Source organism: Budorcas taxicolor, chromosome X (assembly GCF_023091745.1).
Source record: "Budorcas taxicolor isolate Tak-1 chromosome X, Takin1.1, whole genome shotgun sequence".
In the NCBI taxonomy this organism is placed as follows: Eukaryota; Metazoa; Chordata; class Mammalia; order Artiodactyla; family Bovidae; genus Budorcas; species Budorcas taxicolor.
Window position 1 is genome coordinate 58,291,735 of NC_068935.1, and position 23,943 is coordinate 58,315,677.

Sequence of the window (23,943 nt, forward strand, 5' to 3'; positions counted from 1 at the left end):
TTAGGTAGGGCTGTGTAGAGATGAAGAGCATCATACTGACACCAGTCAGCTTAGGTTGGAATCCTCACGCACTTAGAACACTTGTGACACCAGACTTGTGACACCAGTTTGTTCCCACACTGGCAAATTCTCCCACACCAGATGAGTGTTCTACGATTCAATTTGGTTTTGATACTCACTGGAGTTAGTGCAGACCCCACAGGTTAAGGGCTCAGTCCACAAAACTTCTCACTTCAGTTTTCCAGTTTCAGGTAGTGGGTTCCCAGGTTACCTGGAGCTTCTGCTTGGCTTGGCTACAAATTGGGGGCTGCCCACAACTCCCTCCCTGAGTTCGATCATTTGCTAGAACAACTGACAGAACCTAGGTAAACAGGTTTACCAGTTCCTTATAGGATAAATGATGTAAAAAATGATACAGCCTGTGAAGCTGCCTGAGGTCTTGAGGGCCATTAGCGCTGGTTGCAGGATTTGACTTCTGAGCTGTGCTTTAACCATTGTGCTGATTGCCGCCCCCCAACCCCACACCGAGTTTTCTGAACTCTTCCAAGGAAGCTTAAGTGGCTCCTCGGGTTTGGGGACTGGTCAGGACCTCACAGCCATTCATAGACTCCTCTCCTTTTGTACGTGTAGAAACTGAGGCTGGATGTGGGCACGCAGAGAGAGGCTTCAGCCTCCTGACTTCAAACCACTGCTCTCTGCCTTTGATCAGAATCACATTCTCATGTAAGGCCCAGGGATGCTGCTTGTAGTGCTGTTTTTTAGTTGTCAATTGTTACTATCTCTTTATAGACAAAACATTACAAAATTAATTGCAGTTTCAGAGCAAATGTGAAAATAAACATGCTGGAGTGGAGGTTTGGAGGGAGCAAGGAGAAGCGAGGGAAGAGGTCATACTGTTGCTTTCTTCACCCACTCTGGAGAGAGTTAAGAGGGAGTGGAGGTACACTGGATGGCTTTAGTTCCTGTGCATTAATTACAGTGGCACCACACTGAGGTGGTGTAGCAGACTATCTGGGTATAAGTACTTGCTCTACACCTTGAACTTGGCCAGATTACTTAACTGGACCTTGGGTTTCTCATCAGGAAATGGGGCCCATGATAGTTTTTATCTCACAAGGTTGTTCCGAGAATAAAATGTTAGTACATACAAGGTTCCTAGAAGAATGGCTGCCACCGAAAAATCATTTCATGATTTTTTTTTAATGATGCAGCTGCTGCAGAAGGACAATAAAGGGACTAGAAATTACAATTTCAATCAGCAGATTGGGAAGAGGGAGGGAGTAGTGTGAGAAAGCATGTTTCCTCATCTAACTAGGTCACTAGCTACTGTTTGAAACTAACAAGTCAAGAAGTAGTGGTATCATTTACACGTTATACAATGAAACTTTCCAAACTGTTCCACAATTTTATAATTTATGTTCAGTTTTTGTCAACATTGAAAAATTCTGGTAATATGATTTATGTTATAGCTGGATAATATACAAATGTATATAGATCTTAAGTTGCATGCCAACTCTCTACCTGAAAAATGTTCTTACCTTCAAGGAAATTTTTATGATTTATATAGCAAAGCAAATTTGGGACTTAATTTACACACACACACACACACACACACACACACACACACACATATGAAACCATTACCTTTTACAAATTTTCACCTTATATAATGATTTTAATAAAAAATTCATATATGTTCTAGGAATGTGCTAGTCACAATGCTCACTTTATCTTGTAAGTCATGATACTCCCTATCCCTATATCTCATTGAAATAAATAATACCTCAATCTTTTAGACATTTGTGCCTCATCACTGAACTCTTCTGTTGTTTCTAATTATAAATACTAAAACTTTAATTATTAAGTAATACATCATTTTCATGGTATGCTGTGTATATATGTGTGAAATGTACTGCTGGAATTTAATGCAATTTTAGTTATGCTTCTGAAATAGATGAATAAATATTAACTAAGTAAAAAAAGAAGTAGTGATGTAATCATATTTATGGTTATGGAGGCATAATTTTAAAAATTCTCATTAAATGTGGTTATCACTGACAAATGAAGTTGGGGAGGGGAGCCTCTCTATTTTGACTTTTTATTACCATGGATGTCCCATTTTGAGTTTTTTCAAAATTAACATAAGGGTGTATATTATGTATTTTGTACTAACTTTTCTGTTGTAATTAACAAATGATAAATGTCACATATTTAAAGTATACAAATTGATGAGTTTTTGATAGATGCCCCCTTATGGCACTATCACCACAATTAAGATAAACATATTCATCACCACCACCTCCTCAAAAAAAGGGACAGATTTAAGCTTCTTAGCCTAAATAGTCTATATTTAGGGATTTCTGGGCTTTAATTCCCTTTGAGCTATAGCATCCCTTAGTTCCGACACCTTTTTTCCTTCAAAGAGTATTTTCTTTTAATAGCGTTTTTTGAAGTGTGTCCTCATATTCACGTGATCCTCTTATCTATCCTGAGTAAAACCTGTGAAGCTAATAAGAACCTCCAGTGATTTTTTTTTTTAAATGATGTTTTCTGTAGAATCTCTGGCATTCTATTGTATGTAATGATGATCGGATTTCGGAGTCAAGAGTGGGGAACAGATGATTCAAGCCTTCCTCAGACTGTCAGCACTGTTCGCTTTTCAAAAGTTCCATTGGCTCTCTGGGCCGTTTCCCGAATGCTCCTGCACGTTTCCATGTGCAGCAGTCGGGGCTGGGCTAGGGTGAGGGAGGCAACTTCTACCTCTGAGGCGGCCACATCGGGGGGTTTAATTCTGGAGTCCCAAGTGCAAATTGGAAATAGAATTCCTATAGAAACCAGATTAAGATTGTGCTTAACTAGGCTTTGTGATCCCATTAACACCGTGGCTGAGCTGTGCTCCGCGCCAGCTGTGGACACTTTTGTTGTTTCTTGGTTCGGTTTTGTTTTGTTTCTGTGGGCTGGTTTGGGAGAAGAACCACCTTTTTATATAATTGTTTCTATGGGGAATATGTGTTCAGTATTCCCAACAGACACACAAATGAACTTTTCAAACACAGCCTGTTCACACTGTCTTGTAATAGCCCTTGACAGAAGGGGTTTGTGTTTAAAATAATGTAGTTTGTCTTAGGCTAAGGGCGATAAGTTTCTCCAAATCATAGACTTGCCTACAAATTACAGGACAAATGTGTTAGGATTGATTGGATATTGAATGAAACTTAGAGGGCAAACATGTTAGGATCGACCTGCTGGGTTTTATTTGGAGTATTATGATGTTTCTTAGAGCATGGGCTGGCGAACTTAACAGCATCTTTCACAGGTCAATAGTGATGTGTCCATGATGATGATGTTCTGTGTTTTAACTGACAGGTTTTCAGGAGGCCTGATATAAGGGTAAGGATATTTGGTTTTCAGCACATGGGCCTCCGCCTTGTGTGTCTCTGTGCTTTATCGGACACTTAGTCTATTTAGTATTCTTTGCCTTCTCACTGGTTTTATGAGTCACTCAGATCAATTCGCTCTGCTGTGTCATAGCTTTCAGTGTTCACTAGAAATGCTTTATTTGTTATGATGTTTTCATATGCGAAAAAGCCAATGTGTGTGAGGGCAGGGTGCTAAAATTTGTTTCCAGTGTGCAATACTGACTTTTGTTGTGTTACAGGAATTCTGACCAAGTGGGTATTCATGGCATGGGGTTTATAAGTCTAGGCCTACAGAGTCCTGTTCATTTAACCTTGTTCATCACATAATTCATGCTAGAGTATTTATTAACAAGAAAAACAACAAAGTGGTCAGTTGTCCATCCTGAGTAGGCAATCTAAGATTTCAAGTCTTGATTACAAGATCAAGTAAGATTTCATGTTTGCATGCTGAATCCCAAAAGCAGAAGTGCTAATCTTGAAGATGAATTTAGCAAAATCAGCCCCATTTAGTATTTCTTAAAATACAGACGTAGCTGTTATAGCTAGTGGATTATAGTTTATATTTTCCTCATGATTTTCCATCCCTTTATTTCAGAATGTTCATAAAGCAAGACAAAGATTGGTAATGTGCATGCATTTAAACCTGAGTATCAGATGTTGAAAATTAACCTTGTTCCATTAAATGAAAACAATGTGGATTTTGACAGAATCATTTAGTGACTTTGGTTTTAAACTTTTAAAAATAAGCAGGTTAAATCAAATTCTTGGATTCTAGTTGGTTTATCTTTGTTTGATTTTGTTTTCACCATGTTTTCTTTTGCTCATGGGAATCATTTTCTTTCATTGATTCACATTGTTAACTATTAGTGTTTGGCTTTACACTTGCATGGACTTTGAAATGCTATGTGGTTTTTTTTTTTTTTTGGTTGTTTGGTCATTCATTCTTCTGTTTTTAAAATTTTTATCAAAGAATGATTCCATTTTCTTTGTATTAAAAAAAATGGAAATTTCAAAAAACTGGCTGTGTTTAACAATTTGTCCTGCTCTGAAGGGTAGCAGTACCAACTGTGTACTAAGTTCAACCTGATGATAAACTATAAAAATATTTTAAGTAGCTATTTTATTTTACTGACAAAAATGAAAGGTGGGGAAGAGTAAATTTTTTTAAAGCTTTGCTACTTATTCACTGATTGCCTTTTAAAGAAATATAGTCCTTGGGATCAAAGTTTCTTGAAGGAAAAATATATTGATGCTAAATTTTAATATTTTCAGCCTCAGAGACTTGATATAACTTTTTTTTTGTTTTTTTTTCTAGGAATACATTATTTATTATTTTTTAATTTTTTTGTTTTTTACTTTACAATATTGTATTGGTTTTGCCATACATCAACATGGGAGAATGGCATTGATATAACTTTTAAAAGGGGTTATAATTTTGTCATCTTCAATATTCATGCTCATTATACCACAGGCTAAACTAAAAGTCCAAGTTTTTAGGGTTTAAAAAGCTCATTCTATAAAGAAATTAAGAATAGTAGTACATGTAAAGGGATTGGAAAATTTAGATAAATATATGTGATATTTTAGCTATTTTTTGAAGCACATTGATACTGTAATTAGATTTAATATGATTTTGAGTCATAAATCACAGTATTTAATTAGCAATAAGCAATAAGTAACAGAGCATTTGTATGTATTTGCATATGTATGACCCCAGCATGTGATATGCACATGTGCATGTGTGGAAATGTTGTTAATTCCAGTGGCATTGACCTCTGGGCAACATAATAGTTCCTTTTAAAAACACATGTCTACGAACCGCCTTTGGATTTTGGCTGGATTTTGGTCGCTGCCCGGTCTCTGTGGTCTGATTTCTTTTCTATGAGCATGTTATGCATCTGTGATTTTGATTCTTTGCTGTACGCTGCAGTATTGCTTGATTTTAAAAAGACAGTACATTCTGTGTAACCCATGATGTTTGTTGCTTTTCATTTTACACCCCAACACAAACACAGAGTAGATACTCCATTTTAGGCTGAGGATGCTATAGATGGCCTCCACGTTCTTTCCTTAACTCCAAGGGGGAAAATATTGGTATTTGCAAAACCATGAAAGGTGTGTTACATGCTTACTGTCTCTTTAAGAAAGAACTTCTGTCCTTTCACCTGTCTGTTTGCACGTGTTTCTCTTTCCCCCCCTTTGCCTTTTCTTGTCCATGCACCTGGTGCTGTGCAGGAGATTCAGGAAGAACACAATGGCTACCCTTCTGAAGCTGAAGCTGATCAGGTGGCAAGTTGTACATGTTCATCTGTTTGTAGTTACAGACCGTGCATTTAGAAGCCATTTCATACTAGATTTCTAGGCAACCAGCAAATGCTTTTTCCACTACAGTAGCACTCTCCTGTCCAAGTTTGGTAGATTCCATTATGACATTATTTGCAAAAATTGGTTTATCCAACATTTTGTCAACCAGAAATTTGTTCATCTCTGCCTCTCAGTTTTCCCAAGTAGATTTACTGATGGGAATAATGAGCCTCAGTCACAACACGATTCTGTAGCGCCTTCACGAAGACTTAGAGGGGCAGATGCACACACTCAGGGTGCTCCTCAAGGGTGCAGACTTTTCTTTATTCAAATTTGCAAGGTCTGTACCCAGCACAGCACCTGGCATGCTGTAGGTGTTTATGGAATGAGTCCATGTATTTTGCAGAAGGAAAAAAAAATCATTTATCGAGGTTTCTTCAGTACTTGCTCTTTGCTCAGTGCCTCTGGACTCTGGAGAGATTTAATGCAGCAGAGCTTTCCCCAAAGCTTATGTAGAAACTGAGTATATGAAACCTCTAGAGGAGCTGCTCCAGGGAAGCATGGGAAACTCCCAGTGCTCAGCTGTCCCTTTGCCCAGCCCACCCTCCTTTGGTGACCCTGGAAGTACCTTGCAGAGGCCCATTTGAAAACCACTGCTTTCGGCAGGCAGCTGTTACAGAAACTATCCACCCAGCAGCCTGGGTTCAAGAGGAGAAAGCAGTGGAGAGCCAGCAAGTTGGTGACCTTCCAGGTCACCAGCAGAGGTCTGGGCTGAGATCATCAGAGAGAATTCCTCAACCGGGCAACACTTGGAGCAGAGGCCCCAAGAGGGCTGGGTGTATTCACGAGACATATTTTATCCATAAGAACATTCCTCTTTAATGATATACATGGGTTGGATAAATCAAGGGTCAAATCATGTCCTGTGCAACTTGGAAGTTGCAGTCAAAGCTTAATATAGCACAAGTGTGCGTCCTATCTCCTAACACCGGCTTTTTAGAGGGAATCTACTGTCCTCGCAAAACAATGAGGCTTTAAGATCCATTCTCCTCTAGAATTCCTATGCTAAAGCTGAATGTCTTTCCTATACACAGTGAACTTTTTATAGGGAGATCTGAAGCAGTGGGATCAATGATTTGTTTTATTCTGATAGTTGCCTTTTCATCATGTACAAAGCATGTCCCAGATTTAACTATTTTTAGTGAGAGGTTTGTCTCTATCCCATCAACACGTCTCATGCCTCATATAAATGCACGGATATTTCATGCCAGATTTAACGTGACTGTTAGAAGAGAAACCTTTGATCCCTAGCCTCTATCTTGAGAGTCTTGTACATTCTCAAAATGGTCCAGTCACTGCTGCCTCCCATCAACGGCATCTTATTAGTTAGTCCTGGGTTGAGGACTTGAAAGTGTGTGAAGTGACTTGCTATAAAGTGAATCAGACTTTCCCCCACCTCTTCCAAATTCAGTTGATTAGAACAGCTTGCTTTAGTAAATATATTTTAAAATAACCTATTCCCGTTTATTTTTGAATATCAGTTAATGGTTTTAAGTCTATATGATAATAGTTAGCCATTAAAATAAGCTTTAAAAGTATAACATTTGAAGTTATTTAAAACTTGAATATTGATTAAAATAGCTTTCTTCCTTTGTAACTATATTATAAAATCAGTCACTAGGTTAGGCAATAAATTAAAGAAAGAAGACTTTCAAAATAAGGCCTCTGTGAAGATTGGTGATTTTTAGTGGTTCTAAAACTGGACATTGAAAAGTATAAATATTGGTTTATGCTTTATTGTGTCAAAGCTGTATTTCCAAAACAGGTATGAGTATAAATGTATCCACAAACACTTCTCTGTGTCCCCTTTAACAGTTTTCTGCATCCCTAAAAATGTTGATTGAGAAGTGTCTTAAAAACCAATCTGGACTAAAAGTTTAAACTGAGTAAAATTGCTTGAAGGTGACGATGAACACTAATCTGTAGGAGGAGGAGGAACTGTGTCATTTTGTGCCCTCCCCAAACAAATATCATTTGACCAACATTTAGCGTTGAATTCGCTCTTTATATTTTGACATTTTCCCTTCTTATTTTATAAAAATGGATGAACCTATTATATATAGTGTTAAGTGGACCTTTAAGACCCTTTATAAAATATATTGAAGTATTCTTATAACTGTGAAAAATAATTATTTTGAATTTTCAATAATTTTGACTAGAATTATAAAAGATACAAGTTTTAGTATTTTGCTTCATAAAATTATGTTGAAAACTTAGGACTATCTACTCTGTTTTCTGCCCAACACTAGTGGCCTCCTGATGTTAACAGGTATTTTTTTGGAGAAAGCAGCCCCTGATGGATGAGGTAGGGGAAATGCAGCATACTCTAGCGCCCTCTGGCGGATCCAGCCTGCATTAACATGCTAAAGATTTGTCTCACTAAAAAAAAAAAAAAAAAAAGAACCCAGCTAAACTTGTTTCCTTTAACCCAGCATTTCCCAAACTTTTCCAAATAAGTCCTATTTGCATCTCTTGGGAATTTAGTGCTCTATGAAACACAGCTTGGGAATTTCTGGGGTTTTGAACACCTTGCTCTTCTTCATGACACATTATGTCAGAGATCCCCAGAGAAAGTGACCAGTTTTCTTGGCAGTATCGGACAAGGTGGCAGTACCTTGGAATAGGCACAAAGTTCAGGCTGTGGTCCCTAGATTTGTAGTTCAAGAACACCATTTTCTCAGCTTCCCTGAGTTATCTGGTGCTATCCAACCAGGCTTGCCAGAGACTGGCTCTACTGGTTCATAGTGCCAATCTGGACATTTAGAAATGTGGGCATGTATCCTTCCAGCCATCCAAGACATCCTTTTCCTGGTAATATTGTAACAGGAACCCTGAGACCTCTTTAGGAATTTGCTCGGTAAGCGTGGAATCAGCAGTGTGAACTGACTGGGGAAAAAAGCCTGATGAACAACACACCCTGCTCCCCAGGAGTGGATGAAATACTCTTGTCTGCCAGTTGAGGGCACATTCTCGTGGCCTGTATACACACTGACAAGCATACTCGCCTGTCCTCCCTCCTACACATTGTGTAGCTGCAGGAAGCTGGGTTGGAGTAGGGAAGCTTTCTTATTTTATAAAATAAGGCTTTAAGAGTAGGGCTTTCCTTAGTAAGAGACCCTCTCTGCTTTCTTAAATTAGACTTTGGGGTTTCCCACACACTCTTATAGCTGGGCCATTTCTACAGCTGCTTAAGCATCTGCATCTAATGATTTTATTTGTACTAGTTTCACGCTCAGAAGGTAACCTTTTTTGACCTTATTTCCAAATTCTGGAGGCACCTTGTAATAGCTGTCTGTGTAGTGATTACAGTATCTATCTGTCATGTCAAACCATCTCTGTATTAATGCTTTCTAACTGTGAACTTTAAGTATGTGTAACAATTTGCTCGAATATGCAGCATGGTGTCCTGTGATGCGGAGCTTTGAAATTGTCTTGTAAGGGGAGGGGGGCATACATTTTGCACGCTTCTGTAGCCTCATAGCAAGAGCACAGAGCACTACCATTCTTCCCAGGTTTACAGATGGAAAGGGAGATTTACTCGTGTTTGGTTTCTTGCCAGGCTCTAAGGGATGGAAATAAGCTGGCACAGATGGAAGAAGCGCCACTTTTCCCAGGAGAATCAATCAAGGCCATTGGTAAGTTTAACGAGTACATTTTGCTCATGGAGATCCGTAAAATGACATGGCACATTACTCGTAAGCACAGGTGATGATGTATGTGCTGGAGATCAGCCAAATTCATTTAATTTGGGGACAAATGGATGAGACCTTGTCCTTCTTCCTGTCATCATGACCTTAAGAGACGAGGGACTACAGAGGATCCCTTGAAGCTCCAAGCGAGTCTTGGGTGGCAGTACCAACAGAAGAGGGGCCCAACTTTGCCCCATGAACTGAGGCAAGTGAGACTCTCACGGTGATGTCAGTTCGATGATTTGTTGGAAGCCTTCACTGAAGGAAAAGGTCCTGAGGGATGATCCACATCATACTTTTAATGGCAATTTTGAGAACTTGGCAAAGAAATTTTAGTGGCTTTGAAGAGTCCAGAAAGTACAATTTTAGTGCAGGAAAAGGGCATGTGCGCCCATCCTGGATTATAAGGGCAGAGGCCTGCAGTGGATGGCTAGGCATTTGAGCTGGCGGTCCACTGTGCCAGGCTGGGTGGGAGGGCAGCCAGCTGGGACCACTTCACCTCACGATTGCCGGGGTTAGGGTTGGCAGCCTGGTGTGTGAGGCTCAGTGTCGCCTTCTTCCCTCCTGGCTCCCTCCCAGAGGCACGTGCCCAGTCCTGGAGCATGGTCATGTTGTGTTTGAGTAGCTGGGTTCTCCTGCCAGGACCTTCAAGCACATTCTTCCTCTGTGATAGCCTACTTTGTGGCTCTGGGCTCTGTCCATCCCAACCTGAGTTTTGAAACAGTTTCTCTCTTGGGCTTCAGGAACTTCATCCACTCCTGGTGCTCCACCGGCCTCTCTGGCCTTTCCTCCTCTGGGAGCATTTCTAGCCCTGCCTCTGTGTTGTTTTGGGAATGATGGGACTAAAATGCAGAGCTAATTCTGTCATGCCTCTCCTTCTACTCCAGACAGACAGACTACACAGATTTAAAGTGAATGTGAAGAGTTTTGACACTTTTATACCCCTGGGAAACCACCATCACAGTCAAGATAATGAATATGCTTATCACCTCCCAGAAGTTTCCTTAGGGCCCTTTATAATCCCTCTCACCCATACCTTCTGCCCCTTTCCCAAGCTCTAGAGGGTTGTTGATATTTTCTAGAGTTTTATAGTAATGGAATCATTGTCCTTATGTCTGCTTATCCCATTCTGCTTAATTGTAGTGATATTCACCCATATTATGAGTGCTGTGGTCAGCAGTCATTCCTTTTCATTGCTGAGTCATATTCCATTGTGTGGATACATCACAGCGTGCTGATCCATTCACCTATTGACAGACACTTGGGTTGTTTCTGTTGTTTGGCTATTACAAATAATACTGCCATGAACTCTGATGAACAGGTCATCTCTGGCCTTGTGTCCCATCGTCCTCATGCACCCTTGGACCCAGCCACACTAACCTCTGGCAACTTGTTAACCTCTCCTCCCTTCCCCTTCTCCAGCCTCCCTGCTGAATTAAGTCATTCCTTTTCTGAGCTCTTATCACATCAAGTCCACATGGTTCTGATAACATTTATCAGGCTCTGTGGTGCTTTTCTGTGTAGTATCCCTCAGGGGTTACCTAATGAGTGGAAAGGAATCTTATACCTAGAACCCCAACAATAGGAGCCACTCAGTACATAATGAGTTTTATAAAAGTTTAATATAAGTGTTTTGAGAATTTAGCTGAATGACAGCTTTAGTGCTGTTATATATCCCCTCGGATTCATCAGTGACTGTGTCCATTCTTGAGCTTTCAGTGGAATGGCACTTTTAGTGGAAAAGCACTTTGGGAACATTGGGAAGATGTGGTATCTTTGTGACTGGTGTGAGCGTCCCAGCGTTCATAGGAGTCATATGTGTTGTTGATTTTGATATGAAGGATGTTGATATTGATATAAACATTAAGAAATATGGAAGCTGATGAAGAATCTGAAGCAAAGAAGTCTTTCCCTACTTCCTTGATGTGGTTTTGGTTTTTGCCATCTGTAAAGCAGTTTTTTTTGGAGATGTTTCAGGGGACAGTGTTTAGCTTTAGTTAGTTTTCATTAGTAGTGATATATGAAATGTAGCCCAGGATCTTCAGAGTTTAATTAATATGTTTTTGAATGTGATTAATTTATCACTCAGGGAAAATGTGAACTATTTGGAAAGAAATGACAAAATGTAACTTATTATGAGGCTCTTTACTTAAAACCTCATTAGGTAGCAAATAAGACTTTTGTTTTAAAAATGGAATTTTATTAGAAGACTATCCATCTATGCCTTTATTTAAAGTAATGAAAAAATTTAAATTCCTAGAAAACTACAATCACGCATTTGTGGAAACTCATGTTAAGATTTATTGAAACACAAGCCAATGGCACTAGATGCTATTTGGGGTTTTTTCTTTCAGTGAAAGATGTCATGTATATCTGCCCATTTGTGGGAGCAGTGACTGGCACCCTGACAGTGACGGACTTTAAGATGTACTTCAAGAATGTAGAGAGAGTGAGTATTTAAAAATGGGTTTTATTTTTTAAAATGCTGCAGAAGAAAGCATATAATAAAGAAGATAGTAAAAAGTATCCTGAAATCCTACCACTCTGAGAGAAACTGAGAGTCAGTTTTAAAATGTGCCCATTTTAAGATGTGCAAGCAGATTTTATATGTTGAAAAGAAGTATTAAAGTAAAGTAACACTTTAAAGTAACACTTTCACGGGGGTGGGGGGTGGGGTTTAATTATACTCTTGACATCTACATCACTAAGTAGGTGATAAACCAGACCTTGGTGTCTTAGCCAGAACCAAGAGGAAAATCAAAGTAATCAGCAAACATGTTTTTAGCCAGTGAAGACTTGAATTGAAAAACTCTGTTGACTGACACTGATTGGCATTCATGTTCATCTGTGAACCCAGGACCCACATTTCGTCCTCGATGTCCCCCTGGGAGTGATCAGCAGAGTTGAAAAGATTGGAGCACAAAGCCATGGAGACAACTCTTGTGGCATAGAGATCGTGTGCAAGGTACGGTGCAGACAGAGAGAAACTGAGATGGGGCAGCCAGCTGGAACATCCTTGGACTCTTGGATAGTAAGAATAATTTGGACGTTAGTCACTCAGATGTCTTCGGGACACAAACCTCTTCAACCTTTCATCAACCAATTCAGACCATTATATAAGCTGTTGAAGTAAACTGCTTCTTTTCTGTTGAAGTGTTCCAATTAACATGGACCTGTAACCTAGGTGGTGACATGATTTGTTACATTTCAGAGAAATCAAGTGGAAAGCAGAGATCAGTATTTTTTTGGCAGTTTGTCATTATAATACTAGTTTTCAGTCAGAGACTTCCTAAAGGGACAGTGGGCATGTGTGTGCTCAGTTGCTCAGTCGTGTCCTACTCTTTGCAACCCCATGGACTGTATCCCGCCAGGCTCCTCTGTCCATGGGATTTTCCAGGCAAGAATACTGGAATGGGTTGCCAATTCCTCCTCGAGGGGATCTTCCTGACCCAGGGACCAAACCCACATCTCCTGTGTCTCCTTCATTGGAAGGTGGATTCTTTACTACTGAGCTACCCAGGAATCCCTAAAGGGACAACAATATTCATAAATTCTGTGATTAAAAACACAGTTGAGTTTCTTGTTGGAATTTGCACCTGAGCCATGCTTAATTTTGATTTTGTCCCTTTCCTCCAATGGATTAAGTAAAATTTGTGTGACAGCTTTGGTGAGGACTAATGAAAGATGAACATGAATTTGAGCCAACTCTGAGCAATGGAGGACAGAGAAGCCTGGCAAGCTGCAGTCCATGGGGTTGCAAAGAGTAGGACACAACTGAGCAACTGAACAACAACAAAGTCATTTAAGAAACACCTTAACTGATACTGTATTCCAATGACTTTGCCTTGTGGAATACAGTTCACTAACAACCTCACCTAAAATACCAGGCAAGAGATCCTGTCTGCAGCACCATCCAGGTCCCTTCCCAGTTTGGGGTTTGGATTAGATTCCTGCCAGTCTGTCTGCCTCCATCATATCTCTGAGTGAGGCTCTTGCTGGTTGGCCCTAGACTGCAGTTGAACTCACGTTTTCAAATAAGCCTTTACTGTGCCGGGTCGGAAATCTGCTGGCTTCCTAGCATCTCTCGAGCAACACGTGGCTGTCCTCCCCTCGGGTCCATGGTGGCAGTCCTGATTCTCCAGGATTCTCCACAGGCAGAGCAGTGGGAATCCTCTGCAGAACTTAAAGCCGAGGGTGGGGTGGGTGAGTCAATTCTGTAATTGTGGAACAGGTCATTTACCTACTCAGAACTCTTCAGTAGCTGCCCTTGGGCTAGAGGGAAAACACGGAGACCCCATGGTGTGAGCGGGCTTGCTTTCCTTGGCGGCTCCCACTCCAGCCCACCTCCCCTCATTCTTGCCATCCCATTCCTATAGTTGCTCCCACCTGCCTTGGACCCCGCCAACCCTTGCCACACTCAGACTCCTGGGGCTTCACACATGCTCTCTCTTTGCTGGCAATGCCTTTGCCTCTGAGCTGCTGCTGCTGCTAAGTCGCTTCAGTCATGTCTGACTCTGTGTGATCCCATAGACAGCAGCCCACCAGGCTCCCCTGTCCCTGGGATTCTCCAGGCAAGAACACTGGAGTGGGTTGCCATTTCCTTCTCCAATGCATGAAAGTGAAAAGTGAAAGTGAAGTCGCTCAGTCATGTCCGACTCTTCGCGACCCCATGGACTGCAGCCCACCAGGCTCCTCTGTCCATGGGATTTTCCAGGCAAGAGTACTGGAGTGGGGTGCCATTGCCTTCTCTTTCTGAACTGAGCAATCCTATATAGCAAGTCAGCTCAGTCAGCAACTGAGGAGCATGTGTGTAGCCAGAGTAGCTTGGCGGGAGGGCACAGCAGGAAGTTATATCACTTAGGCAGGTGTCCTGTAGTTGCTTTCCTATGATATTTGTGTGTGTGTGTGTGGCCAAGGTGAGTCTTTGTGAAAAGCAGTTTTAAAATGTTCTTCAGTGTAGAATTACCAGGACCATGCTTAAACAGGTGATATGCAATTCAAAAAGTACAAAAACTGTGTGTAGCAAAAAGTAAGTTTCTCTCCAGCCACCCTGATCCACTCTGTGCAGGCACCCACTGGCACCAGTTTCCATAGATGGCCTCTGCATACAAGCCTGTGTCTGAAAATGTGAATGGTCGTGTGTTACATTCATTGTTCTGTACCTTTCTTACCACCCTCAACTATTATCTTGGAATTCCTTGCTAGCAGTACCTAATGAGCCACTTCTTGTTTTCATTAGCTCTGTAGTATGCCATCAGTAGTACTGTAGTTCATTGAGCCAGCCCTTATTTATTGATAGGCATTTAGGTTATTTCCATTCTTTCACTGTTATAAATAATACCACAGCAATACCTTCCTCACTTCCCCAATTGCTTTTGCTTTAATTTGTTTGTGGTCATATTTATTTTTGAATTCCATGTAAGATTAAAGAATGAGATTCCTGTTTTAACAAAGAGCGTAGGCTTAGAAAGGTCAGGGTGTAGTGCTCAAGCCAGTCCTGGGAAGACATTGCACCCTTTGAACCACCTTGTCAGCCTTGCTCCTGACAACTTCCACTTGGGCTTCAGGCTGACAGCTTGTGCAGCAGGGGGCTTTCAGATACTCATCTTGAGAAGCAACATTGTAATTTCTGTAAGGAAGTCACTGAGAGCCACCATCTCTACATGACACAGAATCCTTGCTCCGAGTTCAGAGGAGAAACCTCTGTTGCATTTCTATTTGATGGATGGTGTGAATTCCATAATTGATTCTTTGAGCAGCTTAAGCCAGAACTGATTTTATGGCACACCTTTAGCACAGAAGGGCACACCATTTGATGTACCACTTTTATGTACTAACCTTACTCCTGGTTCCATCTGATGAATTTTCCCCCCTAACACCTCCCCTTTGTTCCATTTTCCTCAATTTATTATCTTGTTGGGGGTATTTTGTGAATTGCCTTTTGTTAGTTGGAGTAAAATGGAGTCCAGTCACCACTTGGTGTCCACCAGAGACTAGTTACAGGACACCCCCTCGCCAGCAAATACCAACATCTGGAGACATGAATGCCCAAATGTAAAATGGCATCATATTTGTATACAGTCTCTGCACATCCTCCTGTGTACTTTAGATCATATCTACATCATTTTAAATACCTAGTGCTATGTCAGTGCTATGTAAATAGTTGCTTGACAAGTTGTGTGTTTTGAACTTTTTTCCCCAATGTTTTTGATCCATGCTTGGGTGAATTTGTGGGTATGGAGCATGCAGATATGGAGGGCCAACTACATTTTGTGAGAAATGAATAAAAATATTTTGTCTCTTCACACCATGAGGTCTACCTCATAGGTACTCAATACATGTTGAATAAATGAGGTTTGCTAATTGTTTAACAGGATATGAGGAACTTGCGACTTGCTTATAAACAGGAAGAACAGAGTAAACTAGGGATATTTGAAAACCTCAACAAACATGCATTTCCTCTTTCCAATGGGCAGGTAAGTACATGGAAATAACCTTCTTTTTGTGCGGGTCTGAATGCCTTGGTGGCAGTCTAAAAATGTCATGTTTAGTTATTCTTTCTTCCAGAGGTTTCCTTTATCTCTTTTCCCTCTGTTGGTAACTAACATTGAGTACTTAAACTGTGTCAGTTCTGTGTAATGATGAAGAAAACTTCAAATTTGTTGTTTTACAAAATGTTATAGATTAAAGTAGGACTCAATACATTCAGCTCATAACTGAATGAAAAGCTTTAGTAGTGTGCATGTGACAGTGCAAAGATGCTGACATGTCTATTTTGTGCTTTTGTATCCAGACACTCTTTGCCTTCAACTATAAAGAAAAATTTCCAGTGAATGGATGGAAAGTTTATGACCCAGTATCTGAATATAAAAGACAGGTAAAGTGTGATGCTTATCAACTGGAAAATAATAGGTTGAGCATCTTTTTCCTAAAATGGTAGAAATGTAGTGGAGAAGAAACCTTTTGCAAAAAGTTGTCCATGGGTGTAACTCACCTAGTCTGCTGGTTCTTCAGCTCTGGATGCCCATTCTCCTTGCACCATACCTTCAGCTGTGCCGCTGTTTGTTCTTCCTTTTTTCAGAGGGCAAATGAAGTACCAGGATGAGGGGGAGGGGTTACAAAGAAACCAACCAGATGGTTTTTATTAGGTATTCTGATACTAAGTTGATTAGTAAGGATAAAGCAATGGCTTAAATTAGATTATGAGTATAAGACATGGCTATGTCAGTCTGATGGCGTTTCTCTACCCAGAAGTTCTTTAGTGCATTGTTAGTTTGAAGATATTCCAATGAGACGTTATTTTCATGACATTTACTCTTGGTCCACACCTTATATTTGGTACGGTGACTTTATATTCCTTTAGACATTTTAAAGAAGTTTCTGTTTCTCTAAAGGACTTCCGTGGGTATTTTTAAAGAACAACACTATGCTCACTTGTTATAAAAAACATGATAAGAAATACATAGGACTGGAATTCAAGTATATAATTTGCATGTTTTAGTATGTTTGGAAATTATGCTTCATTAGATTTTTTTTAAAAATGAATTAGGTAGGCAATGGCTTATATAAAATAAATGTATATTTAATCTTTTAAGCAGTAATGAACAATGAATTACAAATGGATTTTACTAGAAAATAATTGGATGTGGTTCATGCTTAGTACCTTTTGAAAGTGTAAAAGTATGGTCCCCACACATACCACCAACTTTCCTCTGACACCTTGCAGGGCTTGCCAAATGAAAGTTGGAAAATATCCAAAGTAAACAGTAATTATGAGCTCTGTGACACGTACCCTGCCATCATTGTTGTGCCAACTAGTGTAAAAGATGATGATCTTTCAAAAGTAGCAGCATTTCGAGCAAAAGGTAGAATCCCGGTAAGTAATAAATAATGTTATTTAGATATGAACATATACTGTATTTGGTCTAATATGGGGAAAAGCAAGTTAGAAGAAATCTCATGAAGAAAATGGAAAGTAGAAAAATAAGTCTATAAACCTGAACATATCTTTGATTCTCAATAACTATCTAATTATATAAGCATTTTGTCTGCCTGCTATGACCCCACCTGCCATGAGTTCATGTTACTAAGTACCAGGGTAACTTCAGTCATGCTTTCAAAACATGGTATAGATAGCAGAGGGCTAAGCTTGCTAGTGTGCTGACAGTTTGTGTCACTGGTGTCACTGAATCATCCTGGAGAAAATACATTCTTTCTTAGATACTGAGGGGAAGGCTATACCTGTACTGGGAGGGCCACCATTGCAGAAAGAAATAGTAGCCAACAGGGGATGAAGTATTTTAAACGATTTGTTGGTATACAAAAGACCCTGCACATGTTTAGTGGATCCAGTTTGGTGAGTTTGGATATATGTGTACACTGGGAATACATATTAGGGAGGGAACCACAGTTAGGGAGGGAGTGCATGTCTTGAGCCCTGCATGTGCCATCTGGTTGACCCCAAGTGTCTTGGACACTGGAGGAAAATGGTAGGTTTGGGGACATAGCTTTAGATTTTACAAGAGACTGTTTACTTTGTCCTCATCTGGCCATGTACGCCATTGTTGAGATCCAAGTGTTAATTGCCCAATCGTGTCTGACTTTTTGTGACCCCATGGACTATACCCCACCAGGCTCCTCTGTCCATTGGATTCTCCAGGCAAGAATACTGGAGTGGGTTGCCATGCCCTTCTCCAGGGGATCTTCCCAACTCAGGGATCAAAGCCGGGTCTTGCATTGCAGGCGGATTGTTTACCATCTGAGTCACAGTTGAGATTCAAAGGTGTTTTTAAATGAGGAGACAAAATCAGTTGATCAAATAGAAATGGGCTTGGTGTTAGTCATGGTTTGATTTAGTTTCTGTTTTTCTTAGAATCCTAGAATTTTAAAGGCAAAGGAGACTTTTTAGAGCTCACTTAGTCAGACTCCTTTCAGCCTGATCCAAACATTGAGTCTCATGGCTACTTTCACACTGTCTTCAGGCTGAACCGTCCCTTTTGACAAAAATACAAAAAAAAGCAGGTGTGCTTAAGAACTTGGTGGCTCAGTGCTGAAGAATCTGCCTGCCAATGCAGGAGACCCAGGAGACCTGGGTTCGATCCCTGGGTTGGGAAGATCCCCTAGAGAAGAAAATGGCAACTCACTCTAATATTCTTGCCTGGAGAACTGCATGGACAGAGGAGCCTGGAGGGCTAAGTTCATGGGGTTGCAAAGAGTCAGACATGACTGAGAAACTGAGCATACACACAGGTACATTAGAGCACATATTGGTTTAGGACCGTACTAATACTTGTTGCTTTCAAACACTAGGTGTTGTCATGGATTCATCCAGAAAGCCAGGCAACAATTACCCGTTGCAGCCAGCCGCTTGTGGGTCCCAATGATAAGCGCTGCAAGGAAGATGAGAAGTACTTGCAAACAATAATGGATGCTAATGCACAGGCTCACAAACTCATCATCTTTGATGCCCGGCAAAACAGCGTTGCCGACACAAACAAGGTACTGCAGAAGCTCTTCCTGTCAACTGTTTGTAAAGCATCATGCCATTCAGATAGCCCCATGAAGGTGGCCTCCCGTGGAGCAGTCCACAGCGGGCCTCCTAGATCTCCAGCCCTCATGAACCTGGTCTGCTCATTGCCCCTCCACAATCCTGTCTGCTGACCCAGAAAGTGAAGACCCAGAAAGAGAATGATCACCTAGAGAATCTAGTAAGCATTTTAGTGAAAGGATTGTGAGGCCCATGGAAGTCCCTTTAACCTTTGATTACTTGACCAATTCATATCTGGCCTGAAGCTCTGTACCAATGGAGTCAGCTGTATGAAACAAGGCACCCAGCTCCATGCGATCCCACCAGCTGACAGGGCGGGGCTGTGCGGCCCAGCCTCCAATGCCCTCTTTCCAATGGAATGGCTCTGAGTGGAGTCCTTTCTATTTTCCCCATATGACTTGCTGACAGTGCAGTCCTGCTGGCAGGCCTGTGGCAGTCAGAGTCCTGGCCCTTCCATGAGGAATTTCAGGTATTGGGATGGTGGGGACAGCCCTTACCATCTCATGTTGTTGTTCAGCTACTCAGTCATGTCCGATTCTTTGCGACCCCATGGACTGCAGCGTGCCAGACTTCCCTGTGCTTCACCATCTCCCAGAGCGTTCTCAAACTCATGTCCACTGAGATGGTGTTGCCATCCAACTGTCTTATCCTCTTTTGTCCCCTTCTCCTCTTGCCCTCAATCTTTCCCAGCATTAACTCATGCCTACCTGTAAAATGATACTCGGGTAACAAACATGTGATGAGCACATACTAGGGAGCAAGTGCTGGGGAAACTCCAGGGTAGATGAGGCGAGGTGCTCCTAGTAGGCAGAGTTCACCATTCTGGTGGAGCTTGTGCCACTGGGCCAGGCTTCACAGAGGAGGTGGCATCTGAGGTGGTTTTGGATGATCTGCGGAAAGATACATCTGACATATGCCTGAGCATGTCATTTACAAAAGGGCAAGAAGGGGAGTGCCTGAGGGCTCCCCTGCTGTGCCTCACCTCAGCAGTGCTTGGAGGTATTTGTTTCTCTTGGCAGCTTGTGCCCCTGCTTTCTTCAGTGATTATTCCATTGTTACCCACGTCCTCCAAAAAGCCAACCTCCTGCCTCCCCATCTCACTGTCGGACGGAGCCCTTCCCAAGACTTCAAAGAGCAAACAAGCCATCAGGTGTGCCCTTAACACATGTGCTGCTATGGGCCATACACACAAACTGCCCAGCAGCCCCCACCATGGGCCTTGGGGAGGGGGATGTCCAGTTTACACTGAGGGAGCATAGTGGTCAGATGGTTGTTTGTACATGACTGTGAGCAGGCACTGCATCTCTTTAGACTGCAGTCACCTCCTGAACTGGGAGTAACAGCATACCTCCTCCCTAGACTGCATGTGAAGGTTTTATGGGTGCCTGTCCCTGAGAACTCATTCAGGTTAACTTCACTACTGAACTTTCAGGTCGTTTTCACTACTGACCCAGAGTGGACGGCTCCATGCTCTTGGCTCTCATGACATCTCTTGCCCCAGGACCTCTCTCTCTGCAGCCTGGCCAGCTCAGCCTCCTTCCCTGCTTCCTCTCCCTCTTCCCAATTGGCAGATGGCAGCATGCCTCGAACCCAGTCTGGGTCCTCTTTTCTCCTTTGCCCAATCTCCCTGTGCCATCTCCTCCATCGCCCTGACTCTCAGCACTGCCTCTGTGTTGAGTTTGCCCTCCCGAGTTTCTCTCCCATCCTGATCCCTACTGAGGTCCAAATGGGATTTACATCCCATCATCTGGTTGGTATCCCCTCTTGGTTGTCTCCCAGGCAACAAAAGCTAAGCATATCCAGACCAGCCTAAGAGGCAGGGTAGTGACAACCCTTGGCTTTGCGTTCAGTCACACCTGGAGTTTCCTCCCAGCTCTGCCCCTTGGTGCTTGGTAGAACCCTGAGCAAGTTACCTAACCGCTCCAGAAGCCTCTTTTGTAACGGGGGGTGGGGTGGGTGGGGGTGATGGTGTCTCATGTAGAGGGCTGCATCAGGATGGAAATAGGGTGAGAGGAATGAACAGTGGTATCAGCTACTGAGGCGGGGAAGCTGGGAGAGGACTAGGACAAGGAGGAAAATGGACAGCACCTGAGTTCCCTGAGGTGCTGAACCAAGGACCACAAACTTGGTGGCTTAAAACAGCGCACCTTTATCCTCATACCCTTCTGGGATCTGGCTGTAGTACCCTCCTGAAGCTTTCTGGGGAGATCCGTTCCCTGCCTCTTTGGGCTTCTGGCAGCTCCTCTGTGCATGCGGCCATAGCACTCCAGTGCCTGCCCCTGTCTTCACAGAGCCTCCCCCTCCCTGTGTCTCTATGTCTTCTCCTCTTCTCTCTTCCAAGGATGCTTGGAATGGCAGTTAGGGCCCACCCAAGATAACCCAGGATTCTCTCTTCACCTCAAGAACCTCAATCATACCTATAAAAAGGGGGCATATTTACAGTTGCCAGGGATTTGGTGTATATATCTTTGTGGGGTAGGGGGAGGCATTTTCAGCCTACTATAAAAAGTCATGCTTAATCAGTCAGCTCCCCTGGCTCCCCACAGCTGGTGAATCCCGTGACCCCTGTCGGTCTTTCTGAGAGTACTTCCTGTCACTACTGTAGTACTGTCCCCAGGAAATTGTAAAAAACATGATAAAAGCTACCTTCACGGAGGCAATCTCTAAACATCCAACGGAGCTAGGGCAGTCCATTATGTTTTATCCCACACAGAGGGGATAGGAGCTGGACACCAAATTGCATGTCTAGAATGATTTCAACTCTAGTGGTGTATGTGTTTAGGAACCAGACAAGGATATTTATCTGTCCAAGGCCCCATTAGCTTGTCTATATATATCATGTCTGCAAGTAGAGATAGTTTTTCTTCTTACTTTCCAATCTCGATGTGTTTTATTTCTTCTTCTTGCCTAATTGCCTGGCAAGAACCTCAAGTACCATGTTTTGCTTTCTAGTTTTATTTTTTGGAATATCCAGTTGGCTTTATTAGGTGATTCATGAATCTGGCAGAATCCCATCTAGCAGCCAGAAGGGTACTTACTCTCTAGGACCCTGTTAAATAGAAGTGGTGAAAGCGGGAATCCTTATCATGTTCCTAATCTTAAAGGGAAAGCTTTCAGTCTTTCACACTGGATATATTAGCTGTGGTTTTTCATACATGCCCTGTTCAGGTTAAGGAAATTCCCCTCAGTTCTTAGGTTTTCGTTGAATGGTTTTATCATGAAAAACCATGAAAGGATATTGGATTTTCAGAAGCCTTTTCTGTATCAATAGATCTGATCATGTACTTTCCCCCTTCATTCTATGTCATGTGGTCTATTATCGATACATTGGCTGATTTTTGTATGTAGACTGATGTAGTGGTATGAATAGCATGTCCCCCAAATTCATGATCCTCTGGGACCTCAGAATGGGACCTTATTTTGAAATTGTGTCTTTGCAGATACAATTAGTTAATATGGGGTCAGACTGGATTAGGGTAAGCCTAAAACCCAATGATGTGTGTCCTGATAAGAAGGTCGTGTAGAGACAGTGACCCAGGGTAGATGACCATGTGACAGAGATTGGAGCCATGCAGCTACATGTCAAGTGGCCCCCAGAGTTGCCACAGACCCTGGAAGCCAGAGCCTCTGGAAGGAACTAACCCTGCCAATAACTCAATCTTGGACTTCTAGCCTCCAGAGCTGTGAGGGGAGCAATGTGTCACTCTAGGGCACCTGCTTTGTGGTGCTTTGTTACTGCCACCTAGTACTGTTACTCATACAAGCCCTCACATTTCTAGGATAGATCCCACTTGGTCATGATGAATAATTTTCTTACTATGCTGCTGGATTCAGTTTGCTGGTACTCTGTAGAGGCTCCCTTCCACCCCTTCTCCATATCATGGCCAGAGGGATTTTCTAAAGGTCCAGCTCTGGGCACCCCTAGTGCCTTGAGGCAATGACAACCAGTTTCTGCACAGGGCCTCTGAAGCCTTCCAAGCTGAAGGCCCTTTCCTTCCAGCCTTGCCACACCTTTGAGGCCCATATCCCAGCTGTGGTGGCACCTTTCAGTTCCTTCAGCATATCCCAGCGCCATCTCCCAGTCTCCACATGTGCACCTAACCACTGCCCCGTCGTTCTGGTCACAGTGGGAACGTCACTTCCCCAGGGTGGTCTGCCATGCCAGGGTGCTTTGCTCTTTCCTTTCTGTAGTCCTCAGCACACTGCCAATTCCTCACTCAGTTTGTGTCTTGCCCCTCAACAGCAGGGACTGGAGGGTACTGAGCACACCTGGATCCCCAGAACTGGGCCGCCACACAGTAGCCGCTCCCCAACTGGAACAAAGAGCTGTTGGTGGGTGGGCAGGCTCGTCTTTCCATGGGGGACCTGATGGTGAGTGGCACTGGATGTTAATTCAGAAGTCCTGACTTCATTACAGAGGCCAGCTTTAAGTTAGCTTTCTTCTTGGGAAAGTGAAAGGGAAGGGAAGGAATTTCTTTTTAAGCTGTTACAAGTTGAGGAGCCTGTGTGGGGAGGATACAGCTCTGGAACTCAGAAAAAGGTCAGATTGGAGGTTGAGACCGGGGCCCAGTAGCATGTCAGGTGGAGATTGCAGCCTTGGAGAGGAGGGGATGAAGTTACTGAAGGAGTGTAGGTCACAGGTGCAGGGCCCTGGCACAAGAGCCCCTGAAATGCTGCCTGGGGCAGGTAATAGAGGAACCCAGTGAAGGGAAGGGAGAGGTCCCAGATGCCAACAGATGAGTGTCGGGGGAGATTAGAGGAAGGGGTGTCTTAGTCAGCTTGGGTAGTTATAACTAAATATCATAGGCTGGATAGCTATAAACAGTACCACTTATTTCTCAAAGCTCTGGAAGCTGGAAAACTAAGATCAGGGTGCCAGCAGTTAGTGTGCACTGAGAGCCCATGTCCTGGCTTGCAGAGAGCC

The 23,943-nt window shown here is 42.4% G+C and overlaps 1 protein-coding gene across 6 annotated transcripts in view; it reads left to right on the top strand.

Annotated features, from left to right (window-relative positions):
- Window positions 1–23,943, top strand: part of MTMR1 (myotubularin related protein 1) — a 59,826-nt gene that overhangs the window by 13,510 nt on the left and 22,373 nt on the right. For 2 of the 6 annotated variants that reach the window (XM_052663555.1, XM_052663554.1), the window contains 9 exons: window positions 3,317–3,390; window positions 4,015–4,041; window positions 9,343–9,418; window positions 11,827–11,921; window positions 12,330–12,437; window positions 15,847–15,948; window positions 16,266–16,349; window positions 17,199–17,348; window positions 18,782–18,970. In XM_052663555.1, coding sequence (XP_052519515.1) covers window positions 9,373–9,418; window positions 11,827–11,921; window positions 12,330–12,437; window positions 15,847–15,948; window positions 16,266–16,349; window positions 17,199–17,348; window positions 18,782–18,970 — 774 coding nt within the window. In that variant the 5' untranslated portion in view covers window positions 3,317–3,390; window positions 4,015–4,041; window positions 9,343–9,372. The remainder of the gene's footprint in view (window positions 1–3,316; window positions 3,391–4,014; window positions 4,042–9,342; window positions 9,419–11,826; window positions 11,922–12,329; window positions 12,438–15,846; window positions 15,949–16,265; window positions 16,350–17,198; window positions 17,349–18,781; window positions 18,971–23,943) is intronic. The other 4 variants (XM_052663553.1, XM_052663556.1, XM_052663552.1 and 1 more) reach the window with 3 other exon arrangements.